The sequence below is a fragment of the Vombatus ursinus genome, unplaced genomic scaffold (assembly GCF_900497805.2).
Source record: "Vombatus ursinus unplaced genomic scaffold, bare-nosed wombat genome assembly UNPS02014791.1, whole genome shotgun sequence".
In the NCBI taxonomy this organism is placed as follows: Eukaryota; Metazoa; Chordata; class Mammalia; order Diprotodontia; family Vombatidae; genus Vombatus; species Vombatus ursinus.
The window spans coordinates 39,522,779-39,540,468 of record NW_020954569.1 but is presented as its reverse complement, the minus strand read 5'-3'; the positions used below and the strand labels follow the sequence as shown (position 1 = coordinate 39,540,468).

Sequence of the window (17,690 nt, the reverse complement as noted above, 5' to 3'; positions counted from 1 at the left end):
AAGTCTTATTAGATTCTATATTAAGACTTATTAATCATTTAAGTTAATATGCTACTTTGGTTTATTTTTCTGAATTTACTCTTGAATAGATAGCCATCATTCATCATCTTAGATTCCCTGAAGTGCTCTGGGATTTACCGGTTGATGTCTGGATTCTCTCACTGTTCCCAAATGATTCACAACTTATCTTCAAAGGCAGAATTCCACCTTCACTCTCTCTTACACAGGCATCCTCCTGTATCAGCAACATGTGTCATCAGTGTCCTAAACTTACCTATAAAGGGAACACATGAGTGTATTTCTGCCCAGACAGTTTTTCTAGCAAGACATTTGTCATTTTCTATCACTAGACAATGAGTCCTACACATTCAAACCCCATCAAGGCAGCTCTGTTTATCCCTCCATGCTATATCAGGCTGTAGTCATCTCTAGTGGGAAACTGAGCTCTCTGCTCATTAGAGGATCAGGAGAGTGCAGGCTGCTGTTTCCATTCCAGTGGGTCTGGGGCCAAATTCCCTGTGTCTTTTATTCATCAATGTCAGTTTGGCTAAGAATGCTGTCTTCTAACACAAACTGTTAGTTAATATAAGGAGGAGGCTCACTGAGAGGCAGAGAAACTGAAGTTAGTAATAGCAAGATCAGTAACAGTAACACTCTTACCATTGTAGCTGTTGTTAAAGCAGTGCGGGGGGGGGAGGTATTTTGGCACCACATAAACCATGGTAGTGAATAGTGAGATAGTTTCTTTTCACTTTAATACTGCTCAGATATCCTTGTGGAGTCCCTTAAAATAATGAAGCTTGCTTTCCCATTGATTTGAGCCATAGATGGTTACAAATAGCTCCAGTATTATGAGAATTGGGTGCTGATGTTAAGACATCAAAATTTTATCTTATTAATGCTTACAAGTTCAAGAAAACTATTTTACAGATAGGGTATACACAGGTAACAATTATATGAGTAATTTATTCAGAAACAAAACTCCTGAAACCTTAACCTTAACCTTCTAGGATCTATTATTTTAAGAACAAGGCTCAAGAAGTAATAGCAGAAAGATAGAATAAAAGAAATTGCTTTTATGAAATTGCTCAGTAGTATGATTTTGGTAATTATACAATAGAAAGGAACTTTTGACATTAGAGAGAAGTCAATGGTATCTGAAAATACCTCATTGAAAAGAAAAATGTCTATGACTATTCTGAAGAATCCATCATGTCCAACTGCTTGCGACCGCATTAGGGATTTTCTTTGCAAAGATACTAGAATGGTTTGCCATTTCCTTCTCCAGCTCATTTTAGAGATGAAGAAATTGAGGCAAACAGGGTTAAGTGACTTGCCCAAGGTCACACAGCTAGTAAGTGTCTGAGGCCAGATTTGAATTCAAGTCTTCCTGACTCCAGGCCTGGCACTCTATCCACTATGCCATCTAGCTCCCTTCTATATCATAACAAGACATAAAAAGAAGAGGGCTTTAGTGAAGGAATATTTAACACAGCTCAAGATGGTGGATAAATTTTTAGAAAGTACTCTGCTTATGATCACGTGGGGAATTTGTCCTTGGTTTTACAATAATTGTTCATATAAAAACAATACATTAAAAATTTACATGGATGGAAAATGAGGTTTTGAAAGTATGTGTTATATACATGATATCTCAAGGTTAGAAAGTAGCAGAGCTGGGAGTAGTTGTACTGTTTTGCTTGTGGTCTTCTGACCTTTCATTTTCTCCCCTTAGGATATATGTAAAGCACTGTGGTGCCATCGAATTGGAAGAAAATGTGAGACAAAATTTATGCCAGCTGCAGAAGGCACTATTTGTGGTCATGACATGGTAAGAGTAATTAATTGTCAAATAGCATTGAGTCATGATGTATATGCTTTTGCTCCACTGTCCTTCCTTCTCCAAAAATACATTGGGATGTGCATGACTTTCTTCTCTTCTTTTTTCCTCAACATATACTGTCTGCCTCTCTGTCAACCCTGACCCCACCCCCACTCCACTCCTACCATAAGCACCCAGAGGTAGTGTGTAAATCTATTCAATCTTATATTGAGGCTATCATAGGACCATGGATTCAGAACCAGAGGGGATCTTAGAAGCCATCCAGTCCAAACCCATGACTTTACAGACAAGAAAACTAAGGCATAGGAACTTAGGTCATCCTGACTCAAGTCCAACACTTTAACCACTAATCCTAAGGGATCTTGCTGTCACCCACTAATATTCTACTACCATATCCATAAACTCTGAAATTTCTCTATCTGACCACATCATTTTATCTTTCCCTCTACTTTTCAACACCAAACACTGTTCTTTTAATATATATATGTATGTATGTATATATATATATATATAGTTTTAGTTTTAGTTTTCAACATTCACTTTCATAAGATTTTGAGTTTCAAATTTTCTTCCCCTCTTTTCCCTCCCCCTCCCCAAGATGGTGTGAAATCTGGTATAAGCTATATATGTTCAATCATATTAAACTTATTTCCACATTAGTCATGTTGAAAAGAAAAATTAGAACCAAAGGGAAAAAACCATGAGAAAAAAAAAAGAGAAAGTAGTATGCTTAAATCTGCATTCAGACTCCATTGTTCTTTCTCTGGATGTGAATAGTGTTTTCTATCATAAGTCTTTTGGAGTTGTCTTAGATCCTTGCATTGCTAAGAAAAACTAAGTCTATCAACATTGGTCATCTCACAGTGTTGCTGTTTCTGCTAACATTGTTTTTTGTCAGGTGATAGTGACCTTCAGTACCTCAGTTCTTTCCCAAGCTATTACCCCTACACTGACTGTTTCCCCTTTCCTTCCCTATTTCAACCCTTTGATGAGTAAATTCAAATGTGCATAATTCTCTATACCAAAATCTCTTGTCTGTTTGTCCTTTTGCAAAGCATGCTTTTCCAAACCTCAACTTTGGATTATATATACCATATACCACCTTTCTCTCCTGTACCTGTGCTACTGAACAAGGGTGAAGAAAATCACAAAATCAAGTTGACTGGGTCCACTACAAATTCATATTCATTGTGCTTTCATTGCAGCAAGGTAATCCTTTTTATCTCCCTGATCAGTTCACTCTCTCACTCAACAGAGCAGCTATTCCAAACCTTTTCATCCTTCCTCAAATCACCCATGGTATCCCCTCCTCTCCCCTCTCAGGTGAGCACTTTGCCTCATACTTCACTAAAAAAAAATGGGGACCATTTGCTATACTCTCATCTCATATAACTTAGCCATCTTCCCCTACTGTCTCCACTTTCACCCTTTTCTTGCATAAATAGGTGATGCTTGTCCTTTCCAAGAACAATGTATCCTCTGCAAGTACCCATCCCCATCTTTCAGCAGATCCTTTTGTCTCTCTCTGTCTCTCTCTGTCTCTCTCTCTCTCTCTCTCTCACACACACACACACACACACAAACACACACACACACACACATTTTCTCTGACTCCTTCCCCATTATATACAAACATACTCATATTTCCATCTACCTCTGCTAGCTATCATCCTACATTTCTTTTCTCCCTTTCAGTGAAGCCTGAGAAAGACATTTATGATCAGGGCATCATTTCTTCTTTTCTCACATGTAAGCCTTCTGCAAGCTGGCTGCTAACCTCCTCATTTGACTGAAGCTAATCCTTCCAAAGTCACCATTGATCTCTTAATCGCCAAATCCAATGATCTTTTCTCATTCCTCATCTTTCTTAACTTCCCTTTCACCTTTGATATTGTGAATCTCTCTGGTTGTGCTCTCCTCTCCAGGGTTTCATGGCTGCTCTCTCTTGGGCTCCTCTTACCCATCTAATCATTCTTTCTTAATCTCCTTTGCTGGTACTTCATGTAAGTCATACCCATTAACCATGGGTTTCATGAACCCTTTTCTCTTTTCCCTCTATACTCTTTTCCACTCTGAACTCATCAACTTTCTTGAATTCAATTTTCATCTCTATGCACATGATTCACAGATCTATATACCTAGCCCTAATCTCTCTCCTGACCTACAGTCTTGCATCACTAACCAGCTTTTGGACATCTTTAACTAGATATCTCATAGACATCTGAAACTCAACATGTCCAAAATAGGTCTCATTTTCCCCTCCCAAACCTCTGCCTTTCCAAACTTCCCTATTATTATCAGTGATACATCTGGCCTCCTAGTTACTCTGGCTCACAATGCAGGTACCATCTTCATCTTTTCTCACACTCTATATATCTAATCTGTTTGCCAAGTATTGTCATTTCTACCTTCACAACATCTCTTATTTATATTCCCTTATCTCCACTCACCCAGTCACCACCCTGGTGCAGGGTGTCATCACCTCACATCTAGACTATTGCATTAGCCTCCCTATTCCAATCATTTTTCTCTCAGCTGCCAAAATGATTATCCTAAAGCATAGGTCTCACCGTGTGAAATAGACCCCTTCAGTAAATGCCACTGGTTCCCTATTACCTCCAGAATAAAATATAAAATGTTCTGCTCAACACTTAAAGACTTTTTCAACCTTTTATCCATCCTATCTTTTAGTCTTCTTATACTTTACTCCCCTTGACATACTCTATGGTCTCATGACATTGATCAATTTGATATGCCTAACACATGGCATTTTAATTCCTGATTCTATGCTCACACTTCATGTCTGTAATGCTTTCCCATACTCCCTAGTTTCCTTCAAGATTCAACTTAAGCCATACTTTTTATACAAAGCTTTTTCCAATCTTCCCCACTGATAGTGCTTTCCTTCCAAGGTTATCTTCCATCTACTCCAAATACACTTGTATATATCTCTTATCTATGTCTCTATGTATATATATGTGCATATTTTACACACACACACACACACACACACACACACACATATATATCTAGAGAGAGAGAGAGAGAGAGAGAGAGTTATTTGTATGTTGTCTCTCTCATTAGAATATTGAGCTCCTTGAGGGCAGGGATGATGCTTTTGCCTTTCTTGTATCCTCAGTGCTTAGCATAGTGGCTAGAACATAGTAAAGGCTTATTAAATTCTTGTTGATTGACTGATCTTAATTATTTTAAGATAAGACTTCACATTTATCATTTCAAGATAATAGAATTTGCAACCAATGTGAAAGGAATATGTTCCCCCTGAATATTGGTCAGGCAGCTGATGAGAACTCTATCTTGTACATTAAAAAAGAAAATGGAAATATTAAAGCACTGACTTGGCCATAAGAGAATAGCAGCATTAAATAGTGCTTTTCATCCCTAGAGCATAAAGAGTTCATCCTGGACATACGAAGTCAATCCAATTAATTTATTGCACATAGATGGATAGGAAGCATAAAACAAAAGAGCTTATGAGAAAACATGAGAGAGCTAGATGATAAAATGAATTTCTATATGATGCACATACTAAGTAGTCATATTGTAGAATATTACTCTTGCCATTAGGCCCTAAAAACTGAACTCCGATAACAGTGCAAGAGTACACTCTTGTCCCCTCCTACTTCCCTCTTTTTTACTTTGATCTGAAAATACATTTTCATTTCAAACCATGAGACCATCCATGAAGACTGTTCAACCCAAAACACTGAAGTAAAGCTAGATGCCCTTTGTTGAGTTTCTTTGGTTACGTTGTTTTTGAGTGATGTTAGCTTCAAATTTGAAAAATAAGTATTTGATCTATTAGATTCAAACTCCCAAGCATGCAACTATCACATCCTGTGCATATTTCAAGGTGACTGCAGACAGATATGAACATCAAAGCTGATATGTGCTTTTTAGGTTTCATGATTACAATAATGATTGACAGGCAGAAAAGAAAAGAAGCACTCTTGTCCAAGAATAATATGTGAGAGCAATTAATCCCAAGTAGGTTAACTTTAGTGTAAATCAAATGTCATCCATTTCATGTTTGTTGACTCCTTTAACTCAAGAGTTTATATGACTGTGTGTTAGTACAATTCCTTCTTGTGAAGTGGGTAGCCATTAAATGATTTAATCCATAATGAAAACAACAAATTGAATACATGTCACTTGTGGTTTCTTTAGGACACCAACTCTACATGGCTGATACTTGGAAAATTCTAATTGGAAGGGGAAAGTGAATAGCTTGCCTTTGTTTTTAGCTGGATAGGATTCCTTGCCCCTTATAGATGGCCAGGTTTTGTTTTTCAATGTGAGATTTTGCAGAAAGGTGAGCACTTCTTGGGTGGCTCACAGCCTTTCCTTTTGAGCTCATGAATCCTTATGCATCTCAAGCGTGTAGTTGGAGTACTTTGCTTTTTTGTTGCTTTTCCTTCTGTAGGTAACTTTAGTGCTCCAACCATCTGCCTACAGTTAAAATGTAATTATAATAGGAATCCCAAGGGTAACACAGATGCTCAGTTGAAATTACATTGACCTTCATGGCACAGAGTAAGACCAATTTCTTGATATTATAGAGACTTTTAATTCCTGGGAGTAATGTATATTCTGAAATACATCTCAAACCTTAATTTCCTCTGCATCATCTGCACACCTAGAATCATTTGGTCTGCATTTATGTTTAAGCAATTGAGGGAAAAAAATCTGTATTTCAAGAAATAAATGGCTGCTAGGTAAATTTGGGGGAGCGGAACAAGGATCATTTAATGAGTCAGTATATCATAAAAGTGTGTGAAATGTCATATAAATAAATGTTGAGATTTGATTTAATATTTAAAATTTAGTTCTTCAGAACTGAAGGATTACAATTACCCTCATGTTCATTCACTCAAGAAATATTTGTCAAGTGCCTACTATGTACATAATATGGCAGGCACTGTGGGTAAATGCTTTGGGCACCATTGTTAATATTGGAATATAATTATTTAGTGCTTCAAATGATCTCTTTTAGTCTCAAGTTGAAAAAAAGTCCTACTCTGTTAATCAGTCATGGAGCTGATTCTAGGTCATTAAAGGTTGTACCAGTGAGGAACAAGCTTGAGAAAACTCTACCAAGCCCAAAAGACTTTTTTTAAATCTCATTGGCAAACTAAGTCTGTTGCCTAGCTAAGTGCAGAGGAGCTCAACATATGTGGGTTGGCCACTTAATGATGAATTCTTTGGCCATGGCAACCTATGAAGTGGTAATAAAATAATTAAATAACAAAGATACTGTATCAGAGCCTGAATCAGCAATTTTGACAATATGTTCTATTAAAATTTAGAAGTGAAAGAGCTCATTGTGGGTCAAAGTGGTAAGCAAAGACCTTACAAAGGAGCTCCAAGATGAGCTGGGCCTCAATAGATGGATAGAATTTGTATAAGTCCAAAATTGAAGTAGGCATTTCTTAGATGAGAAAAGCCCCAGAGGGAGGAATACAAATAAAGGAAGGTTTGGATGATTGACTTCAAGAAGCCTGTGCTGATTGGAGAAGGGGTTACATATAGAGGAGTAGGAACAGATAAGGTCTTGAAAGAAAGGCTAAGGAATTTGTACTTTATCCTGCAATTAATAAAGAGCCCCTGAAAGTTTCTGAAAAAAAAATGGAATAGCATGATGCAAGCTGTGCTTTAGGAAATGTATCTAGTAGCAGTGATCAGGATAGATTTAAGGCAGGGTAAGCTGATGAAGACTTAAAATTTGAACTAGAGTGAGGATGGAGAAGGAAGAATAGACAGGACATTAGGACTAATGTAGAAGCTTAAAGAAGTACTGACTGAAGATTAAAATGACCCTAAAATTTTGAGCCTGACTGGCTAGGAAAACGGAAGCACATTTGAAAGAAACAGCATATTTAAGACAAGAAAGAGGAAGGGCAATGGCAGGACATTCAATTAGAGAAGTACAACAGCCCAGGAGACACAGAGGGAACTCAGAAAAGAGGAGGAAAACGTAGAAAGCAAAGAGGAAAGTCAGTTGTGGTGCATGTTTATAATCACTGGTATTGCCGAGGCTGAGGCTGATGGATCTCTTGAACTCAGGAGTTCTAAACTGTAGTGAGGTAGGTTGGACAGGGGTCAGCAATCAGTTCAGAATGAATATGGTAAGCTGCGGGCAGTGGGGAATGGGGTTGGGACACACCAGGGGAAGGAGAGGGGAGAGGGAATAAAATAAAGGGAAGAGCAAACAGCCAGGGAGTCAGAAGAAGAAACAGGAGAATGTGATGTCTTAGAATCCAAGGAAAATTTAATTTCTAAGAAGGCAGACATCACAGAGAAGGCTGTCCCAAATCAAAGTTCTCCTGTGTTTCACAATCTCTGTCAAGTTTTATGTGAATTTTTTTGGTCATTTTAATTGGGGTTTATTTTTGGCTTTTGGAAAGAAGCTAATGAAAAAGACTTTGCTCACAATAATGGCATGTTTTAAAATCAAAGTCATTTGTTTTCTGCAAATATTTCGGATAATATTTTCCTTAGAAAGAAGTAAATTGCTTTCTTTTTAAATATAAATCAGAGGAAGTTTCTACCTTAAGGATAGCAGGCTTTATGCCTAACTAATGCTACAGCCAGGCCATGACAGGTGTAAGGCAAGACTGTGGAGTACCCCCTTCTCCTTTTGACACCTTGCCAGGGCTCAGACAAACTGATAAGGTTCTTTAATATTTCCAAAGCAGAGTCAAAAGTGTCAGAGCCACCAATGAAATAAATTGTAAATCCTAAATATCACCTACAAATAACAGAAATAAAAATTGCATATATCTTACTGAATTTGATTGCCGTTTAGTTCTCTTGAGAAAATAGCACTGATAACATCTCAAGTGGTGTTTGGGGATAAATGAAATTCTATCTGAATTGTTTTATCTTCTGGAAAAGCTATGTGACCTTGAACATGCCAAGAGCTAATAACTTGGAGGCACAGAAACCAGGTGTTTTAAAATGAAAGTATAAAGGCAGTGGCCTATAATTACAAGGTGCTGAACCATATGGTTAGAGTTTTCCACTTGAGAGTGGGCTTTTACCTAAAAGAAGATATAGAAAAGGCCTTGTAATTCCCTGACCTGAATTTACAATAGAGGTTACAGTTCACTGTACTGAAAGTTGAGAAGGCAGGTGCTGTGGGTTGGTATGTGTGTCTCTGTTTAACCCCTACAAAAGAATAAATCAATTCAGTCCAAGCTATATAACTGCTAAGGTATCTGAAAACAGTTTTCTAATGTATATTTTACACCTATTTTCATGTGATATTGAACCAGAATTTGTAGAAAGCTGATAACTTAAGAAAAGTAATAATATTATTGCTAACATTTTTATAGTGTGTACTATGCCAGGCACAATGCTAAGTGCTTTAGCACCATTTTATAACTCAAAATAACCCTGGGAGGTAGGTACTATTATTATCCCCATTTCTTAAATGAGAAAACTGAGGCAGACAGAGGTTAAGTTACTTGTCCAAGGTCATACAACCAGGCAGATTTGAACTCAGGACTTCCTGACTCCAGACCTGGTACTCTATACACTGTGCTAACTAGCATCATTTAAGTATTCTCTCCTATAAGCTCCTTGGAGGCAGATGTCTCTATTTTCTATGTTATGCTAACTTCTACAGTTACTAGGTTGATGATTAAAGCCACTTAAATAGATGTTACTAGTGAATAACACAAGGGTAAAATATCATATCGGAATTCTTTAATTTTGCAGTGGTGTCGTGGTGGTCAATGTGTGAAATATGGTGACGAAGGTCCCAAGCCAACCCACGGACACTGGTCAGATTGGTCTAGTTGGTCTCCTTGTTCTAGGACATGTGGAGGAGGAATATCTCACAGAGATCGTCACTGTACCAATCCAAGGTAAATAATCATTTTTATTCTTCCTTCAAAATTTGAAATAGTTTCTTTTTCTGATTTCTAAATATTTGAATAATCTCTTCTTACCTCAGAGACATGGGTGAGGTCTTGCCAGGGCAAATAAAGTGACTAACTTTTCCTAATGTGTGTTTCCTTCATTAGGGCACAGTTTCTTATAGTAGATCATAGTTGATTAAAACCATACTTCTGAAATATTGACTGCACATTAAATCAAAAAGTATCACATTCACTCAGAATAAATATCTATGAAATTAAGAATTTCTATCAGATTAAATTAATAGAAATTAAGGTTTAAAGTGGATAACTCCTACATAGAATCTCAGATAGTCCACAAAGAAAAGAGGAGTCTTATATCTTCTTTTTTACATTAAAGATTGAACAATGAAGGCAATGAGGACCTGGAAAAACCTAGTAAAATATAAACAAATAAAACTTCACCAATATCTTGATTTACCAACTAAGGTTTGTATGCAAGAGGTTAGAAATGTACCATGTAACTAATTTCATCAGTAACTCAAAGATGTTAGGGTTTTTACCTGTTAGACAAAAAAAATCCAAATATTACTTCTGGTCAGTGCTCAGTTCTGTGAGATTGATTTAAATATTTTGCAAGTCAATAACATTCTGATAAAAATTACATTATATTTGCCTAGAATTATAGCAGTATGTAAACTAGAATGCTGCCAATAGACTATAAATGGTTGACTAACTTTCCCCAAAGTTCTAATTATCAAGGCATAATTAATTCCAATGTTATTTTTTTAATTTAGTTTAGTTAGGAATTTTTTCAAAGAGAAAATGCAAAAACAAGTGATGTGAGGTGACTTCTTTGTGCTAATTTGCCAACTTTCCCTTTTAGAATCTTTTAGACTTTTATGTTAATAAAACACAAGTTTCAAAAAATACTCCCTTCCCTCCTAAAGACAAATATCTTAATATGAACCTCTTTTAGGATTTATAATCTGCTTATTTTGTGAAAAACAAGCAAACAAACAAACATTGTGAACAGAATGAATGATCATTTCTACCAAGTATTTCCCCCCCAAACCTTTAAGATCTTATAGCAACCTAATAATAACAAGATAAAACAAAAATTAAAATTGTGATTATTTCATAAATACCTTATGTGAATCCATCTGATTGGGATGTTAAATGGCCTCCTATAAAGTCTCATTGGAAATGGAATGGGTTATATACCTGTCTAGGGAGATAGAGAGGAATGCAAAAATAAAATGAATAAGTAACAATCAAATTCACTCTTTTCTGTTATTTTCACTCAAAATAAAGCATTTCACATTGTTTAATCTCATAAGGTAAAACAATTCCAGGGGCTCATGTAGAAGGAAGACATCAAAGTGTGTGGGTGTATGAAAACAACAATTTGTATGAGGGGTTGGGGGACTGGGGAGGAAGGGAGCATATTTATTCAATTTGTGTTCTAAGGAATAGCTTCATTATTTAGCATCTCTGTGTCCAGGACTAAAACATAACAGATAGGCCTCAGGAAAATTATTATTTATAATCACACTAATTCACTGTGATCATTACAAACTTATGCCTTACTCTGGGTTCGTGTCCAGAATAATTCTAAATCTTATAAACAAAGAAAGAGAGATAGTATTTTTATATGATTTTAAACCAGAATTGTTCTTATTCTTTAAGGCCTGGAATCAATTATTGCCTTTTCTTTTGGTTCCTTGCATTAAATTGAGACAATCCCATTTCTATAAGTAAGAACATGGTATAATAGATAGAGGGCTAGCCTTGGAACCAGGAAGACCTGGGCTCAAACATCTTCTAGCATGGACTAGATTTATAACCATGGGCTGGTCATTTTATCTAATAGTGCCCCAGTTAACTAGATAATTGGCATTTTAGCAGATAAGTAGACAAATATTCATGGAGGAAGGAAGTTCCCACCTTGAAATTCCCTCAAATCAAAAATTACAGGCCCTGCCTATATACTGCTTCACACAGACCCTCACACAAAAAATACCCCTCACAACAAACATGCTTGAAGTCAGTTAAATAGCTTTTGTTTTATATACTTTTATTTCACTTTCAAAATTTGAAGACTGTAGTCATTTCATGAGCTCTGACACTCCAATAGCCCTTTTCTTGAGGAATTGAGTTGTTGAAGTATATTTGTATCTATGGGAAAATGTACAAATCTTATATTCAACCTATCAACACGTTTTAAAAAGGACTGTTAAACGTGTATTTCAGGCCATCACATGGAGGAAAATTTTGTGAGGGTTCCACCCGGACACTGAAACTTTGTAACAGTCAGAGCTGTCCCCAGAATAGCATTGACTTTAGGACCATCCAATGTGCTGAGTACAACAGCAAGCAATTTCGAGGATGGTACTACAAGTGGAAGCCTTACACTCAAGTAGAAGGTAAATTTCAAAGCAAACATCAATAGTAATTATATTCTATACCAGCATCCTTTTCTGTTTGAAGATGACACCATCTATGACCTTGCTATAGAGTGTGACTCAGACCTTTTGTTTTCCACCTGGTATCAATGACAACAATGTCATGGTCCAGTCTCAGAGTGGATTGTTTAACTGGTCTGTTTCAAAACCACTCACGATGTTCCTAACCTTATCTTACAAAAGGAGTCCTGAGGGGCAGCTAGGTGGCACAGTGGATAGAGCTCCAGCCTTGGAGTCAGGAGGACCTGAGTTCAAATCTGGCTTCAGACACTTGACACTTACTAGCTGTGTGACCCTGGGCAAGTCACTTAACCCCATTGCCCAACCTAAAAAAGCAAAAAGAAGAAGAAGAAGAAGAAGAAGAAGAAGAAGAAGAAGAAGAAGGAGTCCTGAGTAGAAAAGTAGATGTAGATAAGGAAAAATTCTTCACAGCTAGTGGGAAAACAATTCCTGGAGCTGTCCATACTGATGATGGGTCACAAGTGTAAGCTTTTGTCTGAAAGACCAAAAACATTGTTACAATTTTTCTTGTCTTCTTGTCAACGGCAACCTAGGCAGATTAGCAGAATGAAATGTTAATAATTACATGCAGATATTTTCTTAAATCTGATAAAAATGCTATCATACAGTGTTTGAAGCTTTTCAATATGTGGATAGAAGTCAAGTTGCCTATTTTTAGCATGTACAGGAATCAGCCATTAGGAATAGATAGGACATATTGTCCCCTGACATTATTATGGTATGACAAAATGAAATTAGTAGCAGATATACAGAAATTTCATTGAGGAAGAAATTCCAAAGTGACTGTATTCCTTGCATGGCCTGAAACCTTATGTATAGGAAAAGATATCATGGGGATGGGAACAATGTATATCAAAGCATACCTAGCAAGTATTTAATCAATGTTTCTTCAATTGAATGGAATTCAATTGATCCTAGAAGGCCAGTTGTTTACTTTTATCAGAACAGTTTATGCAATTTTCCATACTGTTTGAGTTTCTGAGTAGAGCAAGTGTTCAAGGGAAAATTGAAACAAAGCAGTTCTAAGTCATCCTTTTTTGTCTTCAACCAAACCGAAACTATATGGTGATTGTGTAACAAACTGGAAAAGTGATAGAAAAAATTCTGGCCTGGAGCAGGATGAGGTAGGAGACTTGGCTTTTAGCCTGAGCTTGGCCATTAACTGCTTGTGTGATCTTGGGCAGGTCACTTAACCTTTCTAGGAGTGACTGAAATTCTTCATCTGAAAAGTGAAAGGATTAAGCCAGATGAACTGTGAGACCCTATCCAGCTCAAAAAGTGCTATAATTCTACAATAATCAACTCCTTTAAAAATTCTTTTTCCCATGGTAACAGAGTCTATATTTAATATTCACACAATTCCTAGTATATCCCAGCTCTTTTACTTAACAAGGAAAGAGCATGGATCTTAATACTGAACCCTATGGAAATTCTTCAGACAGCATTAAGACTTGATGGCCAAATGTTCTCTCTTTACTAGGACAAGGCAAGGGAAATAGATTTATATTAGACCTTATTTTGACTGTGCAAGTTGTTAAAATATTGGAATGGATTACTGCAAGAAGGTTGTAGACTTTCCTTGCAAGTATTTAAAAATATGACAGTACTTATGTTCTCCACATAACAGTATTTTTTTCTCCCAAATCCAAGTTTGTATAAAGCACTATACCGGGGAGATTTCATCTACATAGTTTTCCCTTTATCAGTGTAAAAGAACCCTCCATCTAATTTTATGCATATATTATGAAGCAGCTCAGTGGTTATTCTATGGAATTTTATTGTGCATTTTAAATACCTGAATATACCTGCATTTTGGCAGAGATTCTTAAAAGGGGGATAGAAGTGAACACTAGTAGGTGTAAAGAATATTACAATATTTTAGTTTAATAAAGTTTTAAGGAAGAAGAAATTATGGCAAAATTTGGAAACTTGAAATTTATAATGAAATACTATACTTGGGTTATTTCCTAGAAATATCTGGATATTATCTCAATTTAAGAAATTACCCCCATGCCAAATTTCAGATATATGATCATAGTAAAGTAAAGTATTTTTCTTGTTTGTGTTTTTCTCTTCTTTTCTTAAGATCAGGACTTATGCAAACTCTATTGTATCGCAGAAGGATTTGATTTCTTCTTTTCTTTGTCAAATAAAGTCAAAGATGGGACACCGTGCTCAGAGAACACCCGTAATGTGTGTATAGATGGGATATGTGAGGTAATAATGATGAAAAGGTATTCTATTATAAACTTAATTTAGCTACTCAATTAAGATGCCATTTCAGATACTAGAACTGCAAGCAGTAACATTGAATTGTTGATGATTAAGTACTAGTTTTAAACTTAGGGGAGGGAAGTCAGAAATACTGGGTTACACTCCCAAGTCTGTCATCTAATATTATTATGCCCTTAGGCAATTGCACAGAAAATCTCAGGGTCTTTGTTTTGTTGTTAGAAAATTGAGAGAGTTAGGACTAAATAATCTATTAGGTGTCTTCCAGATCCAAAATTCTGTAATTTACAGATGTTTTCTGTCCTCCCATTTCAAACTGATTAGTCAAATATGTCATTCCTTTTAGATCTTCTAATGAATTATTTCATAATTTTTTTGTCTTTGATTATATGGTAAACTGCAAAGAGGCATAGTATGAAGGACAGTAAAGATTTGTGAAAAAGAGAATTTTTCAAAAAATAATGTAGAAATTCTTTCACCACTTTGATGAGAATCATTTTCATGTAGAATCAAATATTTCTCTGTACATACTCTACAATTATATAAAACAGTACCATTATCTTATGTGAAATAAATTCCAACCAATGATCTAGTTGATATTCTCTGGGCCTCACCTTATTCTGTGTCCTTACAAAAATGCATAATAAGAAGAATTCACTTAAGGCTTGAGATAATGTTGATATGTGGCAAATTTTATGGGGGTAAAATAGGTCTTAAAATTTTAGGGTTTGAGTATTCATTTATATGGGTATAAGAATTGTAACTGCTATGTTCACAGCTACTTAATACATACTTTTTTGATGATTTGATTAGGCAATGTAAATTTATTAATATTTTTGTGCAAAAAAGTACTGGGAAGGAGTATATTCTCATGATTTTTATAAGCTTCTTGAGGGCAGGAATTGTAATTTTCTTTTGTTTTGTTCCTGTACCTAGAATGGTATATGTGCTTAATAAATGCTTATTGACTTGAAATGGATGGAATTGAATATTTTGCTTATGTTCTGAGAGGCAGCATAATATAGCATAACTAGAATGCTGAACTGTGATTCAAGTTAACCTGGCTTCAAGATAACTTCGCTTTTGATACTTACTAGCTGTGTGACCATAGGCAAGACATCTTACTCTTCAAAGGCTCAGTTTCCTTGTTGATAAAACAGAGATAATAATAAACCTAGTAGCTAAGTTTTTTGTTTGTTTGTTTGTTTTTTTATTAAGGACCAAATGAAATAATGTGTAAGGTACTTTGTAACATTAAAGCATAATATAAACATCAATTCTTCTTCTGCATTTTACAAATAATACGTGATCTCATGTTCTCCAGACAGTCGGCTGTGACCATGTCCTTGGCTCTAGTGCCACTGAAGACTCTTGCGGGGTGTGCAAAGGAAATAATTCGAGTTGCAGACTTTACAAAGGTCATTATGCTAAACACCACTACACGAACCGTAAGTATTTTATAGCCGCTCCCTAGGTTTTCTGGGAGTTTAAAGTTAAAACTTTGGGGGATGTACTTGAAATGAATAGTGAAAGCAGCATGGGGTCCCAGGTTTCAACAGGATCTTATATATATTTTTTTCATTTCCTGCTTTAGATAATGACTCTCAAGTTTTTGTTTTGATTTAAAAAAAAAGAGTGGTTGCTAAGCTATTTGAGTAAAAGTAGATTGTAGGAATAGTCAAAATTACAATAACTCTGCTCCAATTTTAAAAAGTGATTCATAGTTCTAAAGTAAATGATTGCCAAAACAGATATTCATGCTGATTCTAATGTGGAAAGGGCCTCTATGCCCAGGTCTAAGTTACAAAGAACAGAAATACCTCAGTCTTTGTCCTGGCAGTTTTATACAAAAGACTACATGTTCCCGTTTACTTTCACCTAGAGTACTATCAGATAGTCACCATTCCTGCTGGTGCCCGGAGTATTCATATACATGAGATGAATGTATCTACCTCCTATATAGCCGTGCGCAATACTCTCAAAAGATACTATTTGAATGGTTACTGGACAGTGGACTGGCCTGGCCGATACAAGTTTTCTGGTACTGCCTTTGACTACCGACGGTCATACAATCAACCAGAGTCTTTAACCTCTTCTGGACCAACCAACGAAACCTTAGTGGTAGAGGTAATGTCTTGTCTCATGGCTTGGGTGTGTGGAAGTGGAGGTTACCAGAGACAGCACTAAGGATTGCATATTGTTGTTGATTTTGTTAATTCTGAGACATAGTAGTGAATGCCTCTCCTTGTACTATGCATATCTAAATAATGAGAGAATGAATGGTGGTAGAGATGGTGTACTTCTTGGTTAAATTACTGTCAGTTTTAGATTTGATATCATATCCACTGATATATATGTACGCTTTTAAGATATTTTCTGGGCAGATTTTACAGAAAAAGAAAATCTATCAGGCTGCTATTCTGAAATGTGCTCTAAAACATATCAGCACGGTGTTCCTCTGTTGATCCAGTTAAAACAAAATTTGATATAGCACGATCCTGTGTGTGGTCAAAGAGTTTTACAATCACACAGAAATCATTGTAAGTGGGACTGACAGCAGCAACAAACAAAGTCTAAATCCAATGAAACCAATGTATAGGTCTGTATTGGCAGATTTTTGTCATGTATAATCATGTTTGTGGCAAATTTGATTTTCTTTCCAATTTTGTCTCCCTCTGGAGTGGCAGGATTTGGAGGAAAGAGGGCAGTAGCTACTCTCTATTTTTCTACTTCTTCATTTCCTTTCTTTTCCTTCTTTCCATGTGGAATAAAGAAGACATTATACATATACAGATTTTCCCTTGCCACAACATGTGATCTCTGTGATTTCCCTTTTTTTTTCTAATTAGGATTTTGTTCCTTCTGACCAATTATAGGATTTTATCTGCTTTTATTTTCTTTTAAACAGATTTTATTCCTGTTTCCTAGTTATGGTTCATTTCAGAAAAAAAATTTGTAAAAATTCTCTTTTATTATATAAAATTTAGGTAAAAAAACCACATCATTTTCCACACAACATGATATTTTCAGTGGGAATTTAAATAAGATTTTGAAACAGATTTTAAGTGGTTTCAGCCCAGTGCTATCAGACAAAATCAAGAAAACAGAATATATGTCTCCTGGCAATGAGGGAATCTGTAATTTAGTCCAATAATGACAAAGGAGAATGAATAATGATACAGTTATGGGCAGCTTGATTATTCAAAAATATCTGAAATCTGCCCAAAAAATTTAATCTCATTTTTAAAA

The 17,690-nt window shown here is 35.9% G+C and overlaps 1 protein-coding gene across 1 annotated transcript in view; it reads left to right on the top strand.

Moving 5' to 3' along the window:
• The window catches only part of ADAMTS16 (ADAM metallopeptidase with thrombospondin type 1 motif 16), a 239,429-nt gene that overhangs the window by 109,776 nt on the left and 111,963 nt on the right, over positions 1-17,690 (top strand). Inside the window, exons 11-16 of the mRNA XM_027869000.1 lie at positions 1,736-1,831; positions 9,584-9,732; positions 11,977-12,149; positions 14,296-14,426; positions 15,766-15,889; positions 16,324-16,568. Coding sequence (XP_027724801.1) covers positions 1,736-1,831; positions 9,584-9,732; positions 11,977-12,149; positions 14,296-14,426; positions 15,766-15,889; positions 16,324-16,568 — 918 coding nt within the window. The remainder of the gene's footprint in view (positions 1-1,735; positions 1,832-9,583; positions 9,733-11,976; positions 12,150-14,295; positions 14,427-15,765; positions 15,890-16,323; positions 16,569-17,690) is intronic.